Genomic DNA, 27469 nt, shown 5'->3' with positions numbered 1-27469 from the left:
ATATTTGTAACATGACGACCCCTTTGTGCACGGCTGGAAAGGTCATGAAACTAGTCGGCACGTCGTAATTGAGTACCAAGATATTCTGCCCGCAAGAGCCATTGTATATGTCTGTGTGAATGCTGGGTGAAACGCTCGGATTCAAAGTAGATGGAAGCATTAGCTGGTGAGAAGTGGAGATACGTTATAGAGAAGCATACAGGTTGAAAAGTGTTTTGACGTAGTACTGTGGAAATCCGCTAGGTGGAGAGAAGTAATTAAAGGGAAAATCAGACATCCACCAGTTCGTAGCAACTACTACGTCCAAGAACTTGCCTTTGCTTCGTGTTGTCGACAAATTGTACTTCGCCCTGCCATCTGCAAGCTGCCTGGTTAGTTCAGACGGTATAGCGGCTGCCCCGGAAAGGCGGTGGTTCAGGGTTCGAGTCCCGAACCATGACGAATTTTTCTTCGACTCTGGGGCTTTTCTTTCAAGAAACCCGTATGGGTTTTCTTTGTAGCGATTGCTACGAACGTGTGAATGTCTTGTTTTCACTTTAATAATTACGTAGAAAACAAGCAGGGAATGAATAGATAGAAACGTGGTCTCTACAGGCATAGTTAGCTGTACAGTATAGATACATTGGTTTTAGTGACGAAAGAAACGATCACGGCAGATGTGGAAATCCTATAGTAATAGTCGTTCACAACCTAAGTACAAAAGGCTTTATGCATGATCTGCCAGCCAATTAGGTTAACTCATTTCCACCACGTCAACTGGATTTGCCTATTTAAAATTACTGTTTTCTGCGTAGCGGTATGTCTTTGTGTAACTGGTTTTAGGAACAAACTTGAACATCTTGGCAAATTTTGTGGTGGACCCTGATAATAGCGCTAATCCAAAGCTGAAATTTTAGCTCGAAACAAGATGTTTCTATTTGCCAGACAGCCTAGCGTTCACATTAGCAGAACAGTCATTGATCTGCGATTCAAATCCACCTGGCCTGGCCCTCCTTGAGAGGTGAACGGCATCTGCACTGCGTTTTGAAGGAGCTTGTACTGAATTATTAGGTTGTCTCAGGACTATTGACAACGATAGATATCGTAAAGCTCAACTAGTTCAAGCAGGCTAGTGACAGTTTGTCACCACCCCATTTTAAAGCAATGCCAATCTGTGGTGCTATTTTAGCGGTTTAGTCGCTAGAGTTAGCGACTTTTTGGCTTGCTTACGGACCAATGATCCTCTTGAACGAGGAGCGACCTTTTTATCGACATTAAAGATATGAAGTTTGCTTAAATAATGCCTTTCTAGAACGCTATTTGTTATTCAAAAGCTAGAAAAAGGCGCCCGAGATGGCCTTTACGGCACATGTCCTCTGCGATTTATGAAGCAACATTGGTCTGCCCTCCCATACGAGCTATGCTGACGGCATTTGCGCCAATGGCAAGAGGAGTCAATTATGCTGACATACTGATCGTGTTTTTTACGCCGTAGGAAACCCATTGAAGAAGATCTTACTACTGTGGGTGGTGCAGTTCTTCTAAGTTGTATTGGTGGAAGTTCTCAAGTGCGTGATTAAATAAAGTTTTAAAGCTTGTAGCAAAAATGAAAATTTTATGGTGATGTTTAGAACGAAAAAAGTGATAAATAGAACACTTTATCAAGGTATATACATATCGGAGCAGCTGGCCTCGTTCAAGCGTGTGAATGCGAGTTTAAACATTAGCTAGATGGTTGCAGATGTCCGGGGGAGAACAGTGCTGAGGACACAACACGGTGTTATAACAGCTGCTTGTATTATAGCGATGTAAACTACACCGGAACGCATCGTTAAAGCTTAAACACATAAAACCCTTACCGATTAGAAGATCTGAAGAGGTCGCATATAAAGATGCAGCCTGCGCGCAGCAAATTCGCAGGGTCATGGGTTTTAGACAAGTAAGCAATTTGTTTTCAAGTAGTAATATAGATACATTTGATACATTTAGATACGCACCGATACATTTTGGAGCGCAGCTCGTTAGCGCCCGTTCCTGCGTTGGTCTTCCGGCGTTAGCGATGGTCCCCGTCGGTCTTCGGGCGTTCCTGCGATGGTCCCCGGCGTTACCGAGTGAACGAGCACAGCGAAGGATGAAAAACGGTGATAGCGAAGAGAGTGTGAGGATGAAAGCGGAGGAGCAGGGTGCAGCGGAGACATGAGGCGGAAAGCTCAGGAGGAAGGCATGCCGAAAGCGGGAGACTACAATTGTAGTGCCGCGCAAGACGTGCTTTGCGACGAGATGGCGCCAGAGTAGTGCGCGTCGTCTGTTCGCCGATGACGCCATCGGTAAGGCATGCGGCGAGCGCGTCCACCGATACGATATATGGAAACAAAGCGATACGTGAGCGGTCACCATTCGAGCTACATGGGCGGTCTCTCGCAATCTCCCGATTAACGGGGCAGTGGCGCCACACTTCGCTCTGTTTTTACCGTGCTGCACGAGACAGATTGTGATGAATAAATCGCGAAATGAAAACGAGTATAGAGCTGCACTTAAATTTTGCATTTGGGAGTATCGGTAAGCATCGGTGATTTTTTATTTTGCTTCAGGGTTTATATTTTGTGAGCTTGGATAATTTCACGAGTCGTTTGGTTACTGTCTTTTGGAGGTGGGCGAATATCAACCTTTTCGAATACCAATAGTAAGTATTCGAATGTCAAATAGTCAGACGCGCACACATATATTTACAACACGAATATATATTTCGGTATAATTAGCCACCACGCTTCTACTGACTAGTGCAAAAAAAGACATACCCATCAGGAACGAAGGTTGAGTTTTAAAGATCAATAACTGGCGTTTAAAAAAAAACTTCACGAATACATTTTGACATCTTTAGCACCTTGTCAAAAACAAGCTTTTTAAGTGTGAATGGTGTCAATAGCTCTCCAAGAACGCTAACTAAATCGTTGCCGATAGAGATCTGCAATTAGAGAAATAGAAAAAAAAGCTTTTTAAAAGCTTGTCCGGGGGAAAATACGAAAAGGAGCCAATTGATAAAAAATTTTAATAATTTTAGTGTAAAAAATAAAACTGCTACCAAGAATAGATTGCCAAAAACGCTAAATTTCAGACTACAAGCAAAAGAGGGTAGTGTCGAAGGCTTTCGCCACGAAACCTTAAACCAAGCTTTCATCCCACATTTTCTTTGTGCATTGCTTCGCACAATTTTGTTTTCGTTATATCACCTGTGAAGATTGTCGACACTTTAGCAGGTGGCTAACTTAGAACAGGCTAGCAGGTGGTAGTTGCAACGTATTTTTAATATTGGAAAATATTGGACACTTCCTTTTCGAATAGAAATAGTGTGTAATATTTTAGTCGTATTCGAGACTAGCAATTTTTGCGCACTTCAACTATTTCTCGTTAACCCTTCACGCTTATGAAAATCTTGTTGGCAACTATGCTTCTTGAAATGAATGTTCATATGACCGCTGACTGTTTTCGACGTGTTGTAAAGGTGTTCGTGAAGCCTCTGGTTCAAAGATCGGCCTGTTTAGTTTGGCCGATATAATGTTTTGCACATGCCGAAGGATGCAGTTGATCACGTTCGAAACACAAGGAACAAATTGGGACACAGGTTTCTTTGTGCATGCAGCTTCGTGCTTTGTTGGGTTGTAAACTTTGCTAAGTAATCTATACAAATTGTTTGGCGTCGTAAGAGCAGCTCTGACAGCGAGAGGCTGGCCTGTCCGCTTCAGATTATGTGAAATGGTGCCAAAGTAAGATTATCTATGGGTTTCATTTTGCGTGTGCAATTTGCCACACACTTGACTACTTCCTGGCTTAGTATACTTTCTGCTTTCTTTAACCAGCTTCTGTGCAATTGAGGCAAGTACGTAAAGCGGATACTCAGCGTCGACCAACCTGAATGTCATTTAGAATTCTCTTAGATTTCTAAATTTAGGAATGCAAGCTCATCGACGCTGAGTACCACCGTCACTTACTTGCCTTAGGGCGCAGAAAATGACCAAATAAAAGAGAAAATGTAGCTAATCAGTATGTGCATAGGTTCCTCGATAACTTGAGTTGACCAACAATTAAAAAGATTGCTTTCAAGTTGATTGCAACTTGATTTCCTCCGTTCATTTGCTTCACAAGAATACGTTCATATATATTTGAACTTACCTCCCAAATGGAGAAATTAGTTTCAGCTGGTTATAACTGTTGGTTCATTTGCATAGAAATTAAACATTTGCAATTTACAGCAAGCCATTGGATGCCACCTGGATGTCTCACATGCCCAGTTAATTCCAAAGTATTGCCACTTCTTTCTCCCGTGGCCTACAAGTGGAACCCGTTAATTCTCAACTTTTCTGTCCCTGGAAATCCTATGACCCCCATTGGAGTCAGCGGGGCTCCATTTAGGCTCCAACTGAGACCATTTCCTTCCTAGTGGGCCGCAAGTACAGAACAGTTCGATTTCAACTGGTACCAGGTAATTACCAGAAGGAATCGGTCGATACTTGAGTTCCCTGTTACGGAATAATGTCACCGAGAATATCGGCTACTCCCATTTGTACTCTACTCTGCACCACTGTCTTCCGGCATTTTGATCTAATGCGAGTCATTTGCCTCGCCCCTACCTGCGCTATCCGTAACCCTTTCTTAAGCTGCTTTGTTAAGCTACCTCCAAGTTTCCATTGTACATGTCAGTAGCGGTAGAACGCAATGATTTTACTCTCATGTTTACAAGAATAGCGTAAAACTACGCTCCATGACATATCATAGAAAACCAACAAACCAAGACACCAAGGACAACATCGGGGAAATTACATGTACTTACTAATTGAATAAGATAAATTATAAACTAATGGAAATGAAAGTGAACCGCTTTCATCCGCTTTGATTTCACTTATATTTATCATTTCTTTAATTCAATTAGTAACTAAAACTAATTTCCTCTATATTGGTGTCTTCGTTTGCTGGATTCTTATGATTAATAAATATCGGGCACCTCGACGTCCTTTCTTCTCGTTTCCCTATGACTTGCTAATACCTGCTATATATGTGCCTACCGATTCTTTTAATGCCGTAGCATTCTTAGGGTATTTTACGCACTTATCGGATACTATCCACGTTCCTTTCTTTGCATTTAACAATTTTCTCGCTTGCCTGGGCCACTCGGTAGTGTATAGTCGAATCAACAGTGCATCAGGCTGCTGTGCTTAGGCAACAGGTTTCGAAACTAACCAAACAACCAATTTGGGCGTGTAACTATATGGCAGTGTGTGCATTTGTGCCGCTCTGCGATGAGCCTCTTTCACGCCGAGATGGGTCAGTGTAGATGCGGGACTGGGTAGGTACAGCTGTTCGATGAAACTCTTTGACGCCGACTTGGGTCACTGGTTATGCGGCAGTTAGTGTGTGCCGCTCCTCAACGAGCCTCTTTCACGCCAACTTGGGCGGCGAGGTATGTGCTACTGGGAATCTGCCGCTCTACAATGACGAGAGTATGCCTTAAATTTCAACGATGCAAAGTGGATTGGAACCCATGTCACAACGGTTCCTCATGGAGAGCAAGCCGATACTTTAGCAGGCCGCGCCGCAAATGCTCCGGTTATGTGCGGTTTTTCAGTGAGCGTCTTTCACACCAACGATTTAGCTATCTGCGCCATGAATGCAGTGGGTATGTGGCGCTTTTCAAAGAACCTCTCGCTAGCTTGGGTCAGTGAGTGTGGCCATTCGGCATGAGGCAAGTGTTCGCCGGCAGCAGCACGCAATGCTTCTCGTCTCGGAGGCCATGCGAGGGCTCCTTGGCAGTGCCACTAGAAGGCGCAGCGTGTCCAGAAATAAGCGCGAAAGAGGAGCCCAGTTGCAGCATGTCGCGTTTCTAAGCGTTCGCATGCACCTGTGCGCCATGCATTTCTGAAGCGACGCGCAGGCTACGCGGCAGCGGCGCTAGATGGCACCGAGTGTTCCTAGGGAAGTGCGAAATACGAGTCCCGCTGCAGTACACGCCTGCTACGTACCTCGTTTCAAGGGTGGCAACACGTTGTGTCGCTGTATCGATTGAATGAGAAACCCATTATCGTCGACAGTCATCGGGATATGGGCTGTGCCCAAGTTTGTCTAATGTATATTTCCTTTTCACGATAAGAGTCCGCTGTGAATAATTGCGCTAAATAAAGGTACTCTTAAACGGATATTTTATCAAGTTTCCAACAAGCTGGATAAAATCCTAATGGGTGAAGTGGTACGTTTTGGACGCGCCTTTCGCACGGATCTGACGCGTTTGGGGACGTCCCTGTACTTCGCTGCAGCAGTCGTGGCGCACCCACCTCGAGGTGATGGTGGCGGCAGGTCATCACTTGTCCGGCGCACGTGGCAAGGCTTCGCAGCTGCTCAAGCAGTGCCTGCTTATCTACACGGTCGCCACGTCCAGCCACCAGTCACTGCGGGACTTCATGAAGCGGCTCAATCTCTTCCTGTACAGCCCGCCTCCGACGGCGCCCGTCGCGTCAGACCAGGTGAGGTGTGACGTCGAACCGGATCAAGTTCAGCTAGGGAGAGCTTTAGCTCGTCTGTAAACCTTACAGATTACGGGTCTTAGAACATCTTAGGACGATTTGTACAACAATGATGCGTTTGAAACGTCTTCGCACGGCGCGACCATTCTCGTTGAAGCAAACTCATACACCAAATGAATGCTCACAATTAGTATGCAACCTGCGCTTTACGCCAGCAGTCAAGTAGAGCGTATAGAATAACTAACACGTGGTAGTTAAACCTAATAGGTAGCTGATCAAAATTAGCCTGGAGACTTCGACTACAGCGTGCCACATAATTAGATTTTGGTTCTTGTACCTAAAAAACCTCCATTGAATTGTTTATATAATTGAACTAAAGTAAGGTGGCCGCAGTATTAGCTTCCTGTGATCCGTGGTTGAACCTTGCGTTACCAGATGTCGCTACCAGCGTTGTTTATGCCATACACCTATTTGGTAACCCCGGGCTCCTGAAGCGGGAATACGATTACGCATAAGATAAAAATCTGTAATACTATTTCAGCCTGTGTGCATGACCTGTTACGTTTTTCGGAGTACCGTCACACCATAGATGTAAGCCTGCGAAGCCGCTTTGTAATGCCATCTCGTGATGCAGAGTTCAACCTGCGGACGCAAACCTCCTATTGTTGTGAATGTGTGAAGGCAAAGCGTAAAATACCAGAACTGAAGGACACAAACGACAGGACCGACGCCTACGTCCTTCTTCAGTCCTGGTCTTTTGCGTCTTGACTGTGCTCATTCAAGCTTGAACGAACTAGCCCAAGCGAGAGTTTTACATGAATTGCAGAGAACTGCATTTTAGTTACGGGCTAGAGTTGAAAATCAACAGCAGCATAAGTGGTTTTCATGGTTGTGAAATAGCGAAAATTTCGAACAGAATATTATGAAGGTATTTGAGAAGAACGACAGTTGAACAAAACAAGGTGAAATGTAAATCTTGTGTGGAGCTAGTCTCCGAAAGAAGGCTTGGTTTTACATCACTGGAATTCCTTCCAGTAGCCATGGTCAGGAAAATCTGGGAGCGTTGGCAGATAAATAATCGCTCTAAAAATGCTTTACCAGAATTCCTACGGGAAATGAAAAGCCTGGTTAATTTAGAGGCAGCTTTGTTGAGGGACAAACTAATGTGCAGCAGTTGGCAGATCCATTATTTCCCTGAGAAACTGGGTATACATATTCACAGAAATCTCTCAAGCTAAAATTGAGTCGTAACGAAAAATTCCAGTACATGACCGGCCTAGGAGAAAGCACTTATGAAAGGGAAACTTTGTGAAGACGGTTCCTGTTGGCTTTTTGCAGCAGCGGCGACTGTCGTGCTGCTGACTGGCTCGGAACAGTCCCGCTTGCATCACTTCTCCCTTGCAACTCGAAGCAGTAATGTTATTCCGTGTATCTCGAAAATAAAATTATTCTTAGACAATTTGGAATACTGAATTGTCGAATGGAACACGAATGAAATAACAAGGTGTATTGAGATAACATTCAAATTATCGAATATTCACACATCTCTACTTACTTTTCGTTTGACGAGAACACTTACGCGACACAATAACGTTCCTGTGAAGTGATGCACTAAAACGCCACGAGATGTCCCTAACCCTGCTGCCATCCACTTCACTGGTAACACGGTATTCTGTGAAGAGCACCACGCACAAGATGAAACCAACATCATTTCATATGTAGGCTGAATCTGAGAGAATCAATGATGAATAGTCGTCCTACTGAAAGGATCACGAGGCTGCACAGGAAAATACACGGCCTTCGTTAGTATCATTTCGGGTGGACAAACTCTGGGCGGATAACGCTTTTCTCTTTTCTGAAACATCCTCGCCTTTCAGAATTAGCGCAAGACTGATTTACCATGGAAGGCAATGGTGGTTTTCACGAAGCTTCCTGCACGCTGACAATTGGCGCATATGTGATTTGCCATCAGCTGAAATTAGATTCGGCACTCGTACACGGACTTGACTTAATTCTCTAGCAAATGACACAACTGTGGCATCGTCTCGGTTACATAACTAAAAAGGTGGACATAACGTCGACGTCAACTTAACAGTGTAGTGTTAGATGATTGAAAAATTCAGCCAAATTTCTTGAATTTCACGCAGATGTGTCACAGGTCAACTGGAACGAAATTTTGGGCCGCGTAAAAAGCCCATTTTAGGTCTGTGTAGATATACAGGGTGTTTTCTATACAATAATATTTTCATAAAAAGTCTATGAGCCTACGGCTACGGCGAGGCGGAAATAATCTGCCGCACCTCAAGCGACTGTGAAGAGACTAATTAAAAAAAATGTGTTAGCTTTGTTACTAATAGGTCGAGGGCAGTTTACATGAAAAACTTGTAGAGCGTCGCCAGTTACCGCATGCGCTTTTTTTAGAAATAAAAAATCACACGTAATTCGAGATTGTCCTCATTTGAAATTGAAGGTAGATTACGGCAATATTGAGAATGAGTGCGTCCCGCTGCGGCAAAGTATGTCCGCTTCATCGAGGAGCTCGTCTGTAAAATACCACATTCGCTGCGCTTGTGGCGTTATTGTAAAAGGATCTGTATTGCAGAAAAGAACACCCTGTAAAGGAGCCCTCGTGCTGAACTTGACGTGTGGAATACCAGCGCAAACGCAATCTAGAAACCAGAAATAAAAAAAAATGAAACAACGCTGCTTGGCGGAAATGACGCATAACATGGAGCACACGGCTCCTCGGCGTGGCCTCCGAGACAACGCGGCGCCCGCGGCGGTTCGGAAAATCTGGGAGGTGGCGCTGTGGCACTGACGTCATAACGACAACCAGCAGGTGCGCCTCTGCTTTGCTGCAGTTTAAAAGCTGCTACTGCGAAAAAGTTGCGATTGTAAGCCACGCGACTTTTCTATGCTTGCGTTTGAGGTATATGGTAGTCACTGACGAAATATTCCGCCAAAGCGAATTTCGTTTGCTGTTATCCTTTAACTCCAGTATGTACCGTAAGTCCCTGCTAACCTTGGTGAAGTTCAGCGGAAAAGGAAGGTTAAAATACCCCGGTGCAATATGCAATTATAATACCTGCGGTAGTCGGTTTTCAGAAGTCTGGTGACAGAATACCGTAGAAAATTTTTTCCATGCGCCCTGTTTTAGAGAGCAGCTGTTTTAGAGAGGCGAGCGTCTGTGCCCTTCGCAACCGAGCGAAACAGCACTGCAAAGGATGAAAGAGCGAACGCGGAGCGCAGCGGAGGAGGAAAGACGGCGATAGCAAAGCGAGCGTGAGGAGGAAAGCAGTGGAGGCGGGTGTAGCGGAACCTTGAGGCGAAGGAGTATGGCATGGCAAAAGCGCCAGAACAAAAGCCTAGGGCCGCACAAGACGGGCTCTGGGGAGGCGATAGCTGCCAGGTGCATGGAGCCAGGGTAACACGGGTAGTCTGCTCACCGATGATTCCACTGACACCATATAGGGATACAAAGCGCTGCATCAGTGGAGGTATCCGTGCGGCGGCTGCTACGAATCGCGCCCACCTGTCACCCACGTGCTGCTTATTGCGATCTCCCGATCAGCTGGGCAAGCTAAACGGTGCGTCGCACCACACTTCGCTGTTTGCAACGTGCCGCGCGAGAGACATTGCCAGCGCTAGTGAATAAGTCGCAAACTGAAAATATGTAAAATTGAAAATGAAAAATTTCGCATTGGCGATTATTGTAAAGGTTGGTTAACGCTAGCGGAGACAACCTGTATGGAGTAGTAGTGAAGTCAGGTTTGTTCAGTGTTTGTCCAAACTCGTGTCGGACTGGATTTATTTTGCGTTAAACGCTGAGGAGCACTGCTGTAACTGCAAATAAAAACCCATATGCACTGCTCCACAGAGTTCATCACATTGTGTACGCGAGTTTTGTGATGAAGCTGTTACCGGTGATTCAGAGCAGTGTAAAATACCTTTTGTCTAGTTTCTGTAGGTGTCTCGAGAGATTAGCTTTGCAGATTGTGATACCGCACCTTCTTGTCGAGTTGCAGAGTATTGCTCGTGATGCGGTTTGTTCAGAATTTTCTGGTTTTCGGAAGTATTCGTATACATCTTATAGGCCAAAAAAAAAAAGTGGTCCTTGAGATCGGTAGGATTGTAAGTTCTTCTTTTATAGGCGACAACCCTTATCAAGTTTTGTTCGGTGCATGGTGGTCGCAACATTTTTTTGTTAACATGCGTTTAGAAAAGTGCATCCGAGGAAGAGCTCGCGCTTATCTACTCGGGACCGCGAAACGATTTGAGAGTCCCTAGATGCTGTAGCTGCAGACAATGGCTCCAAATTAGAATCCGGAACTGTTATCGTTGTAAAAGAGGACTGTAATCCAACACGCGCTTTAATTGAAACATGTACTTGTCTTTTACTGCGCACCGCCTTCACTCGCTAACAGCTTGAAGTTATCGCTGAGTGCAAGTAATAAACGCATGATTCGGAACTTATTCGAATGGTATAACTGATTGTGTTTGTTGTCGGCATTCTCGCTGGACCTTGTGCAATCAGATTTTATAGGCGACGCAAATAGTGCTGAACTTTCTGCAAAGTATGCGAGTGCCAGTGATTGAGCTGCAACTTTAGACGAGTCGTGAATAAGAGTTGATGCGCTTGACCCACAGATCACGGCCTGAGTCTTATACCGGTTCGCTTCAGTTTGCCGCTTGCGTCACTAAATGGGCCGCTCCAAAGCAGTAGATGAAAGACGAGGACGGCGCGGCCAATATACAATAGGTTGCTGCCGCTGAAGGGAGTTTCGTCATATTCCGCAGTAGTCGAAGAACTGCACAATCTCCTTCGTAATCGAATACGAAATATAAATTAAATGTTTTGCAACTTTTCAAGCATAAACGTGCATTGCCGGGCGTTTACACAATGCTTTAAGCAATTTATTTATTTATTTATTTATTTATTTTAGCAAATACTGCCGGCCTGTATTAAAAGCCTTAGGCAGGAGTGCGGTACAGAAATAATAAAAACAGACAAAACGGACATTGCAACAGAAGAAACAAACAACGAGACTCAACTACTGTACAAAACACAGCAGAATCGATTTTGTAAAGCAGTGATTTGGGTTTGTTGGCATGACTTCGTGAGACTTATAGCGCATTAAAATACCCGCCGTGGTTGCTCAGTGGCTATGGTGTTGGGCTGCTGAGCACGAGGTCGCGGGATCGAATCCCGGCCACGGCGGCCGCATTTTGATGGGGGCGAAATGCGAAAACACCCGTGTGCTTAGATTTAGGTGCACGTTAAAGAACCCCAGGTGGTCAAAATTTCCAGAGTCCTCCACTACGGCGGGCCTCATAATCAGAAAGTGGTTTTGGCACGTAAAACTCCAAATATTATTATTATTATAGCGCATTAAGAAGACAAGGACGAAAGTGAGACGCGACACACACAGGCGATAACTTGCAACAATCTTTATTTCGAGCAAGGGACCCATACATATAAGCAACTTTTTCGCGTGCATCATACATGCGCTGTTTGCAAAAAAAGCCTTACACACTATTGCGCAGGTACGATAACTCTTTGCGGGAAAGGGCAATTGATGGTTTAGACACACAGTTATCGCCAAGCCTATCAATCATTTCTGCTTCTATAATTTGGCGAGTTATCCTACCTCGGGCTTTTCCCACAATGGAGCAGTCTCTGTATGCTGGAGCACACGTCGAGTGGTCACCATCATCATTTTAGTTCTACTTGACTGCAGCTCTAACTGTTTCAATTTTTTAACCACTAATGCACTTTCTTTTATACGCGAGGGTTTACCTCCTCTAAAAATAACGCATGAACTGCCGATTGACGGAAGTATCCCATTTATTGACATCAAGTTTTTATTTTTCAACGACCATGTACGCTGTAAGTACCAGCCTCACGCGAACAAGCCACTGCTCCCATATCAGTCGGCGCACTCTAAGTTGGTTAAGAGGGGACTCACAAAGACATGCTTGTCAAACGCATTATGTAAGTCATGCCCGGAGCTGATGACCGAAAGCATCAAGGATCAGATCCTCCGGCTTCGATTGGCAGGTTACCCTTCCCATGTACTTATTAGCGTTGCTGAGGGTCTGCTCAAGTCGAAGCTATCAAAGAATTCCGCCAGCGTGCCTTGTGTGGATAAGAGGAGCGTTGCTGCCATCCCATATATGCACGGCTTCTCGCACCGTTTAATGAAAATAGGCCAACTTGCAAATGTTAGGGTTGTGTTTTCAGCTTCTGCAAAATTGCAATGTCTGTGCTGACTAACCAGACCACGCCTCTCTGATGAGCGCGGTGCAAAAAGAAACACCAGGAACCGTTTGTTGAATGTGTGGAAGCAGTTGTTTACAACCTACCTTTAAAGTGTGGGAAGAACTACGTGGGGCAAAGCGGAAGGTGCCTCAACAAGCGTTTAAAGGAACACCGGTATAATGTTGCAGAAAAGCGGGGTGGGTTCCTCGACGCCCCCTGCAGGCATTGCAGCTGCACTGTTGCCAGGGTGGATGATGGTGATCACTCGACGTGTGCTCCAGCATACAGAGACTCCTCCATTGTGGGAAAAGCCCGAGGTAGGATAACTCGCGAAATTATAGAAGCAGAAATGATTGATAGGCTTGGCGATAACTGTGTGTCTAAACCATCAATTGCCCTTTCCCGCAAAGAGTTATCGTACCTGCGCAATAGCGTGTAAGGGATTTTTTTGCAAACAGTGCATGTACGATGTACGTGAAAAAGTTGTATATATGTATGGGTCCCTTGCTCGAAATAAAGCTTGTTGCAAGTTAGCGCCTGTTTGTGTCACGTCTCACTTTCGTCCTTGTATTTTTAACGTGCTATAAGCCTCACGAAGTAGAATCGAGTACAAAAGCAAAACACTCGACTCGAAACAAATTGGGTGTGTGCCCTATTGTTCACTCAAAGCTTGTAGAAACAAGCTCACCATTTCGGAACCTACCACGTTTCCAGGAAGACCATTCCATTGAACAATGGTGCGGGGAAAAATGAGTATTTAAAGACATTTGTTTTACACAAAAATGCGCTGACTTTTTTAGAATTATAGGAATGCCTAGGGTGGTGGATGACGGGCTCAACCTAAATGCCTTAATTCCTCTAGTTTTATTTTATTGTGATTATATAAGTGAGTGAGTGAGTGAGTGAGTGAGTGAGTGAGTGAGTGAGTGAGTGAGTGAGTGAGTGAGTGAGTGAGTGAGTGAGTGAGTGAGTGAAGAAACTTTGTTGTGAACGCCTGCAGAACAGTTAGCCTTCCCCTTTTAGGGAGGCGTTACTGTGACGCGGCCATGACGTCTTCGCGGCGTGTGGCGCCTCTACTTCGGCCGCGGCCGCACTATTCCCTTTGGTCGACCGCGCCTGCCCCTCTTTTGGGGTGGCAGCCTCTCTCCGGTTTCTCTCGGTCGTTGCCTTTCGAGGGCCGCCGAGATCTGCTGAACGGCCTGGGTTTGGACATCTTGGTCGTAGGACCTCGTTGCGGCCTCGAGCCGCGGCGGGATCGTTGTTATCGTTGCAGCTTCATGAGGATTCTTAGCACAGTCCCAAAGGATGTGAGCTGCAGTGGCTCTTTCCTTTCGGCACACACAACACAGGTCACTTTCATAAACACTTGGACACACGTGCCTCATCAGCACCGGGGTGAATAACGACCCCGTTTGAAGTTGTCGGTATAAAACCGCCTTCTTACGGGTCAAGCCCGGATAAGGTGGCGGCACAGTCGTTCGCTCTAGTCGGTACCATTTCACAATTTCGTTGTAGGAAGTCATTTTGTCCTTGGTTTCCCACCAACACGACGAATGAATGAATGAAAAACTTTATTGCCCCAAAGAAGGTATACCGGCGAAGGTGGAGCTCTCAGTCCAGGGCCCCAGTGGCCTTTGCCATCTTGCTAGCTCTGTCGATCAGCTTGAGCTGTTCTTCAGGCTTCGAGCAGGATAGCGCAGCCTCCCACTGCTCCGGTGTTGGTGTTTTGTGTAATGGCGCTACCTTTGGCTTTTGGCAGGCCCATGTAACGTGGTAAAGCGTTGCGTGTTCACCGCATAGCGGGCATTTATTGTCGTATGTTGACGGATAGATTTTGCTGAGCAGACTCAGATTGGGGTATGTATTAGTCTGCAGTTGTCTCCAGGCAACCGACTGCTCTCTACTAAGGTCTTTGTGGGGAGGGGGGTAGATCCTCCTTAGGGCTCTTTGGTTTTCTAAAATTGCTCCATAGCGTCTGGTGACTGTGTCCGGTTCCCCGTCGTGGTGCGCCCCCCGGTTGACGTATGCTCGGGCGTTGGCGTCGGCACGCTGGTTCCCTGTCACAGTCTCATGACCTGGTGTCCACGTAATGAAGCATCTCGAAAAGGTTATTTTTCTCGTCTTGAGTATGCGGATGGCCGCAGTGGATATGCGTCCGCTGCTGTACCTTCTGCACGCTTCTTGCGAGTCCGTAAGTATTGTTGTAGTGGCCTCTTCGCCCTTGTGGGTGATGGCGAGTGCGATTGCCGCTTCCTCAGCCTCCAGGATGTTGTTGCCTTTGATCGAAGCGCAATTGATTTCTCTAAGATGGTGATCAACAACGCTGACTACCGCCCCGGAGTGCTCATTGTATGTGGCCGCGTCGACGTATAACACGTCTTTTCTCGCCGAGAAATATCTGTTGTGTGCTTCTGATCTTGCCTTTCTTCTGGCCTTGTGTAAGTTAGGGTGCATGTTTCTCGGTATCGGGCTAACCTCAATGATCTCTCGAATCTCTTTAGGTATGCTTTCCGTGCTGTTGATTTCTCTGCAAGCATCTCTCATACCCAGTATCTTCAGCGTGTTCCTGCCCGTTGGAGTCAGCATGAGTCTCATTTTCTGCGCGAGAAGGTGAGCTTCGATGTGTTCTTGCACTGTATTGTTTATGCCCAACTGAAGGAATTTCTCCGTCGAGGTGTTGACCGGTAGTCCGAGAGCGCATTTGTAAGCTTTCCTAAGGATTGCCTCTAATTGTTCTTTTTCCTGCTCGAGCGGTGTTTGGTAGGGGACACTGTATACAATCCTACTGACCACGAGGGCCTGTATTAGTCTACATGTGTCCTCTTCTTTCATACCTCGCCGTCTGTTTGAGATTCTTGCGATCATCCTCGTGATCTGAGCTGTAGTGTTTGCGAGCTGTCTGATTGTGTGGTCCACACGACAGTTGCTTTGTATCCACATGCCAAGGATCTTAACTTGGGATACCTACGGAATCTTCCTCCCCCCTATGAAGATGTCTATGGAGTTTTGCAGATTGTATCCTCTTCTGTAGACTCTGAGCACCTCGGATTTCTCCGGGGAGCAGACAAGCCCGCAGTGTTCAGTGTATGCATGGACTGTATCTGCTGCGCTCTGCAGAAGGTCTTGTTTTTCTCCTAAGGATCCCTTGGTCACCCAGATGGTGACGTCGTCGGCGTATATGGCATGCCTGAGCCCTTCAATTTTTTCGAGCTTCCGTGCTAACCCGATCATAACAATGTTAAAAAGCGTAGGGGATATCACAGAGCCTTGCGGTGTTCCCTTTTTGGGCATGTTGATGGTGTCAGTCCTGATGCCTCCTATACCAATGGTGGCGGTTCTGTCACTGAGGAAAGCTCTGACGTAGTTGTGTATTCTCTGCCCGCAACCAATGTTGCTGAGACCCTCCAGCACAGCCCTATGACTTACATTGTCGAAGGCCGCCTTAAGATCGAGTGCAAGCAAGATATGTTCTCCGTATTTCGGGATGGTAGTAAGTACCTCCTCCTTAATCTGCAGGAGGATGTCTTGCGTTGAGAGGCATTTTCTGAATCCAAACATAGTGTGTGGCATGAGCTCGTTGTCCTCCAGGTGGGTCTCCAACCTCTGAAGCACAATTCTCTCGTATACTTTTCCCAAGCAGGACGTTAGCGAAATGGGTCACAGGTTTTCCAGGCAGGGAGTCTTTCCGGACTTCGGAATCATAACTATTTCCGCATGTCTCCAGTCGTCTGGGATAGTCCCCTGTTCCCAGTGTTTATTTATGAATTCTGTAAATCGTTTGATGGAGTTTTCGTCCAGGTTCCTTATCATGGCGTTGGTGATGCCATCCTTGCCTGGCGTGGTGTTCTTTGTGGCAGACATCACAGCGTGTCTTACTTCTTCTATGGTAATGGGTTCATCTAGAGCGGGATTTGCTTCGCCCGTGTATGCCAAGCTGCAGTCGACGTCCGTCGTATCCCCAATGTAGCGCTGCTTGATGTTCTTGAGCATTTCCTGGTCTGTGCCTTGGAATCGGTGCGCGATCCGTTGGGTCGTTTTACGATTTTCGGACTTGGTCATGGTTGGGTCTATAAGACTCCTTAGCAAGGCCCATGTCTTTTTCCAGCCAAGGGTCCCCTGTAGTTCGTTGCATTTTTGGTCCCAGTTGCGCCCTGCGAGTTCTGTCGCATACTCTTCGGCTTGTCTGGTGACCTCAACGATTTTTAGTCTGAGTTTTCTGTTGTGCTTCTGCCGCCTCCATCTTCTTAGTAGCCCCCGTCGGGCGTCCCATAGGTGTAAAAGGTGCTTATCCACCTCGGGTGTGTTGGTGGTGAGGGCGACCTCTCGGGTTAGCCTTTTGCAGTCTGCCTTGATTCCTGCGACCCAGCTCGTAATGTCGGTGATCTCAGTGTCTTCGGACTCCGCCCTAGTTTTTCTATAGGCTACCCAGTCGGTGAGCCTAGCCTGGCCAAGTCTTTTCCTGATCGGGAGGGTTTCTATCTTGATGCGCAAAATGAAGTGGTCGCTACCAAGCGTTTCCCCGTCGTTTTCCCATCGAGCGTCCCTTACCCCTCTGACGAATGCCAAGTCGGGGCACGAATCTCGGTTGATACTGTTCCCCACTCGCGTGGGTTGGGTGTGGTCTGTGATGAGACTAAGCCTTCTGCGATCCGTTTCTCTGGCTAGGTCCCTGCCTTTTTGAGTCTCCTTAACATAGCCCCAGCTTTTGTGCCAGGCATTAAAATCCCCCAGGATGACGAGACCCTTCTTGCCTGCTGCTTGTTCTGCTTTGCGTAACAGGTAGCCAAAATTGGCTTTCCTCTGGCTGGGCGGGCTGTAAATGTTGAGGAGAAAGATGCTTTCTTGGCTTCTCTTTTGGGTAATAATTTCAATAAAGACGTGGTCAATGTCCGTTGCGTCGATGTCGTGTTTAATTACGGTGACCGCTTTGGCAACCAGCGTCGCGACCTTACTATGGCTGAGCCCTTCATAGACTGAGTAGCCCGCAAGAGTAGGTGAGCAGCCGGTTTCCTGTAGGGCGATTATGTCTGGCGGAGCTGTGCAGTTAGTGATGTGTTGTTTAAGGAGACCCTGCTTTCTGCGGATCCCACGGCAGTTCCACTGCCATATATCGAGGGTTTCCAACTTGACCGGGCGTTTAGGGTTGCTCGCCATACTCAGCCGATGGCCTAGTATAGGGTTTAGTTCTGGATTTCATGCCTGTAAATTGTACTAGGCGTTCTCTGTCCTTGCGCGCCTCCTCTTGGATGTTAGAAACGAGGTTGCTAAGATTCGCGAGTGCATCGTTCATGGCTACCGTGGCAGTTGTGAATTCCTGCCGCCCTATGGTGGCCGACTGGGTTTCGGCTGTTTGCGGCTTGGAGTTTGTCTGCCCTGTTCTCAGTGCCTTAAGTTCATCTATGAGCTCGTTGAGCTTCTGTCTGAGCTCAGCATTTTCTGCCCTGAGAGTCTGAATAGTTTGCCTTAGCTCATTTACTTCGTCATTCTGCGTGTTCGTGTTCTTTGGAGCAGTGGGAGAGGCTGAGAAAAGATGCGCTTTCCAGCTCACCTTACTGTCGTCTTCCTTCTTGTGTATGGGCTTCTTCTGCTGCTTCTTTTTCGTTTCTGGAGCCTGCCTGGTCTTGGACGCGGATCTTGACCTTGATCTAGACTTGGATGTCGAGCTGGAGTCCCTACTGAACCAGCGTTTCCTGGGCCGGCCACGTCCGCCGGCGTCCTTGGCTTCGGCGTCCAGTTCCTCTTTTTTTCTCCCCCGTGGGCTTCTCGGTTTCCAGAGGCGTTCTTTGCACTCCTTTGCCCGTGTCGGGTGCGCTTCCTTGCACAGCGCACACCTGGGCTCGCAGGTGTGTCCGTCTTCAATTACTGGCTCGGCGCAGTTCGAGCAGACAACGGCGTCAGGTGTCGGGCATACATCCGCCCTATGCCCAGGCTTGAAGCATATATAACAAACTTGCCGCGATGACCGATAGAGGTAGCAACGCGTCTCGCCGCCGTAGTAGTAAACGTAGCGGGGGACGATCTTGCCCTCGAAGGTAATTACCGCGGTTTGGGAGTTCCCAAGCATTCTTGCGTAAAGTATTTTGACTCGATGGGTACGTACCCGAAGGTGGGCCAGTAATTCGGTCGGCGTTGTACCGGCGTCCAGTCCGTGAATCACTCCTTTACACGAATTGTCCGGCGCTGCCACGTACGCCGTCACTGCATAGTCTTTCGCACCAAAACGTAGACTTGGAATGCTCTGTACTACATTGGCAGTCTCCATGCTTGGCGTGCTGATTATGGCGATGTTCGATCCGTTGCGCAACCGTATAAGCAAGTTGCCTTCGTTGCACATGTTTGGGTTTCCACATGCTTTGGTTATAGCCCGGGCCATCTGATGCGTGCTCAGTTGACTGATGTTGAGCCCATTCTTCGGTCTAATGATGACTTTGAAATCGGTCTTCGGCAGTGGAGGTAGCTTCTCTTGGCGAATGGTATTCTCCTTTAGTTTGGGCTGGCTCGGTGCTGATTTGTCGACCGCTTCGGTCCCGGTATCCGGAACGGCGATGAGCCTTGAGTTGTGGTATTTTGCAGTAAACCATCCCCCGTTGTCAAGGGTTTTCTTTTGCGATAGGTCGGTAGCGTTGTCGTCGCGTTGGGGGTTCTTTTCGATCGGCGTCGTGGCTCCGATCGTAGCAGACGCGTCGTCGTCAGCCATCCTGGCGCGTCCCGCACGAGCTGGAGCAGCGTTCCGTCGGGCCGTCGGCCCGACGCCGCTTAGGCTTAGAGCAGCGTTCTTCTCCGCGGATCTTCGAGCAAGCAGAGAACGGGAAATATGGACTTACGGTTGAAAACCAGGTATCCACGGGTTTCGCTTGATTAGTAGAGGACGATAGAGCACTGCATTTTCGGCGGCGTCGAGGTTTTCCGGGTGAAATGAGGCGTCGAGGCAGGAGCTCATGCGAAGCGTGACTGCTCCGTCGGCTGTAGTAGTAGCGGCACGGTTGGTTAGTGCTCGCGCCGCCGCGTTCGCCGTCTCGTTGTGGTTAGCGTTTCCGCGATCCGACACATCAATACCCATGTGGGCCGGAAACCACTTTATCACCACACACCAACTTTCACTCGCCAGGTCGACCACACGCAACACACGCGCGGCTTCACCACACACCCTTGCTCTGACGTAATTTGTCACTGCCGTCCTAGAATCACAGAGCACAGTCGTGCACTCGGGGTCGGCGATGGCCAGAGCAATGGCCACCTCCTCGGCTTGATGCGCCCCTCGAGTCCGCACACTCGCCGCTGTTCTCGTTGCACCAGTCAATGCCCCGACGACTGCAGCGGCGAATGCCTTTCTGTCATGTGGATACTCTGCCGCGTCCACAAACGCGGCACCCCTGTCTTTGGCATGGAGATCGATGAGCGCCTTGGCCCTCGTCGCCCACCGATCTTTGTGGAAATCAGGGTTCATATTTCTTGGCACCGGACATACCCGTAGCCGTCTACTGATTGCGTCCGGTACAGGCACCTCTGTATTTTCGGGTCCCCTTTCCTTTGGTCCCAGGCCTAGGTCACGGAGCACTTGTCTGCCCGTTCTTGTTTCCGATAGCCGCGCGAGCTGAGCGGTCCTCTGCGCCTCGGCGATTTCCTCCAGAGTGTTATGCACTCCCAGGGCCAGGAACGTGTCGGTGCTTGTGCAGTCGAGAAGTCGGAGTGCAGCCTTGTACACTTTGCGTATGAGCGCATTCATCTTATTTCGTTCGCACTGCCTCCAGTTGTGGAAAGCAGCAACGTATGTAATGTGGCTTATAGCGAAGGATTCCACTAGCTGGGTGAGGCTTTCTTCCTTCATGCCTGCTGTTCTGTGTGACACCCTCTCAATGAGGCGGATGGCCGTGGTCACTTTGGCCGCCAGACGGTTGACCGTCTCGCCGTTGACTCGTCTGCGCTCAATCAGCATCCCCAGCACTCGGATCTTCTCGACAACCGGGATCATGTGACCATTGCTCGTGTTGGTCTTTATTGTGTCTTGCTCTCTCGCAGGTTCCTTGCCTTTCGTCTTCCTAGCTGCCCTTTTCGGAGGAATCACCAACAGCTCAGACTTGCTTGGGGAGCAGACGAGCCCAGACCCGTCCAGCTGCTCCTCGATAGCGTCCACCGCCTCTTGCAATGTATTCTCGATGTGTCCGTCGCTTCCTCCTGGGACCCAGAGCGTTATGTCGTCGGCGTAGATGGTGTGTCGGACCAGCGCAACTCGTGAGAGGTGCTCGGCCACCCCTATCATTACAAGGTTGAAAAGTAATGGCGAGATGACTGAGCACTGGGGGGTCCCGACACTGCCGAGCTTCTTCTTTTGGAGCCACAGGTCACCGGCGATGATTTCGGTAGCCCGCTCCGTCAAAAAATCCTTGATGTACGCATATGTCCTCTTGCCCATGTTTAGCCGTGACACCTGGGCCAGAATCGCAGAGTGTCTCACTTTGTCAAAAGCGCTCTGCAGGTCCAAACCCAAGATGGCTCGCTTGTCTTTCGTGTTGGTAGTGTCGTCGAGGATTTCATTTTTCAGTTGTATCATGGCGTCCTGAGTTCCGAGCTTGTTTCGGAACCCGATGACGGTGTTTGGTAGAGCCCCGAATCTTCCAGGTACCTCTGCCACCTGTTCAAGAGTACATGCTCCAACGCTTTGCCCACACAGGACGTAAGCGAGATCGGCCGGAGGTTCTCAATGTTGGGTGGCTTGCCCGGCTTGGGAATCAAGATGGTCTTGGCTGCTTTCCACTGCCTCGGTAATGACCCGGCTCGCCAGCAAGTGTTGAAGTATGCCGTGAGGTTCTCGATGGCCGCTTCGTTAAGGTTTTTTAGCGCTCTGTTCGTAACGCGGTCGGGACAAGCAGCGGAGTTGCTGTTGAGATCGTGCAGGGCAGCCCTTACTTCCCATACTTCAATGTCTCAATCTAGCCACTTGTTTGCTTCGCCTATGTAGTCTGGATGCGTCTCTGTGGGAGTGACGGGGATGTACTTGTCGTCGAGGCGTTTCTTCACTTCGTCTTCCCCGTGCTCGGTCAGCGCCCTGTGGATGATCTTGGCCAAGCTGTGGTGCTGGTGAGACTTGGTCGAGGTCGTATCCAAAAGATGCCTCAGCATACTCCACGTCTTGCCGCAGTGCATCTGGCCGTCCGCTGCGTTAAAAACATCATTGCATTGCTATGTGCATAACACTCGGCTGTGGGACTCGATCTCGCGGTTGAGTTCGGCGACCTTCTTGCGTAGCTTTCTGTTTGTCCTCTGCGTCTTCCCCCTTGACAGGAAGGACTGCTTGGCTGCGATGAGATGGGCGAGGCGGCTGTCGACCCTGTGGACACGCTCGTCCGTCTCGACTTCCTTGGTGGCCTTTTCTACCTTGTTTACAATCTCGGTGGACCACTCCTCAATGTCCGTAATTTCGGTCTGCTCCTCGGGCAACAATCCTCGAAACGCGTCCCAGTCAGCAAATATATGTTTCCGAAAGCTTCTGCCAACTTCGTCGTTACCACGTTACCACCGAGCGGGACAGCGACCTCCACAATGTAATGGTCACTTCCCAATTCGTGGCCCGTGTTTCGCCATTCGAAGTCCGCCATACCACCGCCATTACTCCTGACGAAAGTGAGATCGGGCGTTGTGTCTCGGGTGATCTAGTTGCCGATTCTTGTAGGGTATGCTGGGTCGGTGATTAGATTTAGTCCCAAGTCGGTAGCATCTTGCATTAAGTCCCTGCCCTTTGCCAATGTTTTGGGATAACCCCAGGCTTGATTCGGCGCGTTAAAGTCCCCGCAGATTACCAGCCTGTTGTCGGGCCCCGCGACGTTGCACGCTTTGTGTAACAGTGCTTTGAATTTCTGCTTTCCGTGTGACGGGCTACTCTACACGTTTACCAGAAAAGTGCTTTCCTTCTGTTTTTTCCCGGTAACTTCCTCTACCATGGTGTGCTCGATTGGGCTTTTGCTCAATAACTCGTGCTCGACGTATGTGATGCCTTTTCTCACCAAGGTGCAAACTCCCCTGCCGTTACTGCCGGCCGCGGTCCGGAGGCTTGGTGGGCTGGCGTGAGACCGGTAACCTCAAGGAGGGTCTTCCTCAAAGAGGGTCTCTTGGAACATGATAATATCTGGCTTTCTTGATACTTGTTCTAAGTGTTGCTGAAGTACAGCTTTTTTCCCAGCAAAGCCGTTGCAATTCCAATGCCAGACCAGGAGGCCTTTCACTGTTGTTGTGGTTGCGGTGGTTGATGTCCTACCCATGTTTGCTGAAAGTTAGCCATTTGCGTTGCCAAATTCTGTACTGTCGTAGTTAATTGCTGGCACGTGTGTTCAATTGCTATGAAACGGTCGGTGATTGTCTTGGTGAATGCCGTGCGAATATACTCTTCAAAGTGGTTGAGCCTATCTTCAAGGTTTTCTACCCTATCGCTGAGTCTCCGCTCTTTAAGATTTTCAATTGCTCTTCTCTTGGGTGCCGGACCCGCCGACGCCGCGTTCTCTGTCCTCGGCTTCACCGCTACTTCTGGTTCATCCTCAGTCATTGCCACCTGCTGTGGTTCTGGCGATAAAGGCTGTGCCTGCTGCTGCTGTAGCTGGACCGTCATCATTCTCTTGATCTCTGCCATTTCCTTACTGATCTTATTGACTGTCGCCTCTAGTTCAGTGTTCTTCTTCCGCAACGCCTCGTTTGCTTCTCTTAGCGCCTTCATTGCCTCACTTTCGTCTTTAAGTTTCCCTCCACCACTTCGAAATGGCGGTGCCTGCTGCTGCTGTGGCTGCTGCTGCTGCTGCTCTTTCTTGGCTACCCCTGACTTTACTACGTCTGCCCAGGCTACTCTGTCTTTGGATTGGGATCGGCGGTGGCGGCTCATGCTTCTGTTTCGACTTTCGCTGTACCCGCGCGAGCGTGACTCGTGGCGACCAGCTGTGCCACTCGCTCCTGCTGACGTCATCAATGGTGGAAACTCTCCGGATGCTAGTTGTTGCTGTACGCGCTGTTCCGCCATCTTGCGCTCCCACTGCCTTTTCGTTACTAAGTAAAATATAAGTAAAATAATTTTAGTCGTTCGCGGTGACATCGCATATCCAACTGCTCGAGTTCTGCGGTGTACAGTAGGGCTGTTGGGCATATTTATTTATTTATTAGTACCTCAAAGGTCCCATTGAAGGGGTATTACATGAGGGGGTGGAATTTCAGCAGTACATCCCTTCTATGAATGATCTGAATGACGATGAATCGATCTGATCAACGATGGCGTTTGGCAGGTCATTCCAGTCCCTTGCTGTATGGACAAAAAATGATGACAGATGCGCAGAAGTGCGGGCAGGGGAGGGTAGACGGCATTCCCGTGGTTTATGCGATTGGAAATGCGATGGGCGGGGCTGATAATGCAGAGATGGATGATAAAATAATTTATGAAACAAACACAGTCTGGAAAATTTTCGGCGGTTCGCTAAAGTTGTGATATGAGCATTACGTTTTAGTTAAGTTACACTTACATGATATGAATAGCCGGATAAATTGGAACGAGCTGAGCGATTTCGTACAGATTCAACAGTAGCGGAAAGGTTATTTTGATGAGGGTCCCAGATCGCGCACGCATAATCTAATTTGGGACGGATAAGTGTTAAATAAGCAAGGGATTTCACTGATGGGGGCGCTAGTCGCAGGGTTCGTCGAAAGTAACCAAGGATGCGATTTGCCTCGTTAGTAAACTGTGATATATGAAAATACCAATTTAGATCAGGTGTCAAATGGATTGAAAAATACTTTAAAGTTGCTACTGAAGCGATTTCTGCATTCCCGATTATATATTTTGAATATGGTTGTGAGTGACGTCGGTGAAATGATAGCAGAGATGCTTTTTTCACATTTGAGGACATTAGCCATGAATTATACCACGTTAGTACGTGCTGAATGTCAGACTGAAGAAACAAAATGTCATCGGTGTTAGTAATAGGCCGGTAGAGAACGCAATCATCAGCGAATATGCGGATGTTAGAACATACGTTGCAGGCAAATCATTAATATATATGAGAAAAAGAAGGGGGCCCAAGACAGTGTCCTGAGGTACCCCAGATATAACAGAGGAATAAGAAGATGAACATTTTATAGCAGAGATAAACTGCTGCCGATTATTGAGAAAGCTGCATATCGAAATAAAAACATGTTTGTTGAGATTGAGACGAGAAAGTTTTAGGAATAGTCATTTGTGAGGAACTTTGTCAAAAGCTTTTTCAAAATCGAGGAAGAGGGCGTCAATAGGAATGTTAAGTTCAATGCTAGAGCTAAGGTCGTTAATAAAGAGGGCTAACTGTGTTTCGCAAGATAAACCTTTTAAAAAGCCACGCTGGTTAGGGTGGAAGAATTTGATGGACACTAGAATTTTATAATTTGAAAGAAAATTATATGTTCCTTTAGTTTAGAAGTGATACATGTGATAGATATTGGTCTATAATTATGGCTATAAGATGAAGGCCCTTTTTGGGGATTGGGATGACTTTACCTGTTTGCCAGTCATGCGGTATAATGGCTGATGAAAGGGATTGCTGAAAGATATGAGACAATATGGTGCTAGTTGCATGTTTTGTATTTTTAACACTTTAGTATTAATTCTGTCAACACCAGATGAGGTGGTTAATTTAGAAGAGTTGACTATTTTGACAATACCATCAGCTTCGAAGCTGAAGCCCGGCATAGATGGAAAGTTAAAGGAAGGGAAATCGGGTAATTCGTTATCCTCTTCATGAGTGAAAACTGAGCTGAATAATAAATTCAATATTTCCGCGACGTCATGATCTTCAATTGGATTATTATCATCCTCACACAGTGTTATATTTCTGACGGGGTTAGGATTGATACATTTCCAGAATTGACGTGGGTTTGTACGAATTATGTCGGGTAGAGTAGAAGAAAAAAAAATGAGTGTTTAGTTTCGTATACTTGTAGGTTATAGGATCTTTCTGCTTCGAAATAATTTTGCCACATGGTAGGGTTATTGTTTATTTTGGCGGTTCGGAAAAGTCTTTTCTTTTAGATAGGCAAAGTCAAGTCGATATCATTTTTCTTGACTTCTATAAGGCATTCGACCACGTATCACATCACAAGTTATTGCTGAAATTAAAACCCATATTAAAACACGATTGCCTTCTCTCGTGGATTGAAGCATATCTTTCGCACAGGCGTCACAGTGTAGTTGTCGATGGTCTCCTTTCTGATGCGGTTCCAGTGGATTCCAGGATCCCTCAGGGCTCTGTCCCTGAGATACCTTTACCCTAGATATGTTCCTGCTATAACAATTAAATATAAACCTGACTGCCGTGCGTTAGACATATAGTTTAACTCTGTTACTTTCGGTCCAGGGATCCCTGTGCTGCCGCAGCATATTCTAATAGCGGTCGTACATAGGTTTTGTAAGCTAAAAGCTTTATTTCTTGATTAGATTGTGCTAGTGTTCTCCTCAAGTAATGCAGTTGTCTAAGGGCATTTTTTCAATATACGAGATATGCGCATTCCATCTAAGGTCAGAGGTTATGTGAACTCCTAAGCATTTAAAGGTATTTACAAGTAAGACAGGTCCGTTGGCTATGCGATATGTAAAGCTTAAAGGATTCTTTTTACGTGTGACAGTCATTTCTGCGGTCTTTTTGGAATTCAGTCATTTTCTACGACGAGCACCAATCTTGTATTGCAGATAGGGAATCGCTTAAAAGAGGTTGATCGTCAGGACTAGAAATTTCTTGATAAATGGTGCAATCAGCTGCGAACAGTCGCAATTAAACATGTATGTTTTCAGCAATGTCATTAACGAACAATAGAAAGAAAAGGGGACGCAGGACAGAGTCCTGAGGGATCCTGGAATCCACTGGAACGTCATCAGAAAAGAGACCATCGACAACTACACTTTGACGCCTGTGCGAAAGATAGGCTTCAATCCACGAGAGAAGGCAATCGTGTTTTAATATGGGTTTTAATTTGCGATGTTTGAATGATTTGTGATGTGATACGTGGTCGAACGCCTTATATAAGTCAAGAAAAATGATATCGACTTGACTTTGCCTATCTAATGCAGCTGCCAAGTCGTGTACAGTTGCAATCAATTGAGTAATAGTGGAAAGACTGCGACGGAACCTGTGATGTCGGTCATCAATAACGTGATTCTCCTCGAGAAAATTGGTTATGTGTTTGCAGATGATGTGTCCTAGCAAGTTTACGAAAGTGCACAAAAGAGAAATCGGCCTGTAGGAAGAAGGTGCTGACGGGTTTCGTTCTCTAGGAATCGGGGAGTGATTTTTGCGAATTTCGAAGGTCACACCAACTGTGGCCGTTTTAGCGATTTCTTAAAAACTAAAGTTATGCACTTCGCACACCAGTCAGCATACCGGACTAGAAAGGTGTTGTGTATTTCATCAATACCTGGCGACTTTTTGGTGCCTAAGTTGAGCAGAAGAGCTCACACGCCTTCCTCAGTTATACAAATGTCAGTTATTGGAGGTAAATCAACAATGGAATATGACTGTGGTGTGAAACCGTCGTCATGTGTGAATACCGAATTGAAGTACTGGATGAGCGCCTGTGCAATTTCTAACTTGTCTTGCGTAGTCGCACTATCTGTAGAGAGGCCAAGGACCGATTTCTTGATTGGCACGGGATATCGCCAGAACTTACTTGGAGATAAGACAAGAAAGTTTTTCATACGCACAGTGTATCAGTAAGGCTAAAC

At 47.2% G+C, this 27469-nt stretch overlaps 2 protein-coding genes across 7 annotated transcripts in view; one reads left to right on the top strand and one right to left on the bottom strand.

Annotated features, from left to right (window-relative positions):
- LOC135905220 (uncharacterized) overlaps positions 1 to 27469 on the top strand; it is a 149127-nt gene that overhangs the window by 7688 nt on the left and 113970 nt on the right. For 5 of the 6 annotated variants that reach the window (XM_065436235.2, XM_065436237.2, XM_065436238.2 and 2 more), the window contains exon 3: positions 6285 to 6491. In XM_065436235.2, the coding sequence (XP_065292307.1) occupies positions 6285 to 6491 (207 nt within the window). The remainder of the gene's footprint in view (positions 1 to 6284; positions 6492 to 27469) is intronic. The other variant, XM_065436234.2, reaches the window with a different exon arrangement.
- Positions 1 to 27469, bottom strand: part of LOC135905217 (uncharacterized) — a 234920-nt gene that overhangs the window by 145343 nt on the left and 62108 nt on the right. The gene's annotated exons all lie outside the window — the stretch shown is intronic.

This window comes from Dermacentor albipictus, chromosome 3 (genome assembly GCF_038994185.2).
Source record: "Dermacentor albipictus isolate Rhodes 1998 colony chromosome 3, USDA_Dalb.pri_finalv2, whole genome shotgun sequence".
Lineage (NCBI taxonomy): Eukaryota > Metazoa > Arthropoda > Arachnida > Ixodida > Ixodidae > Dermacentor > Dermacentor albipictus.
Note: the sequence above shows the minus strand (reverse complement) of the source record. Positions and strands in the feature narration are given on the sequence as shown.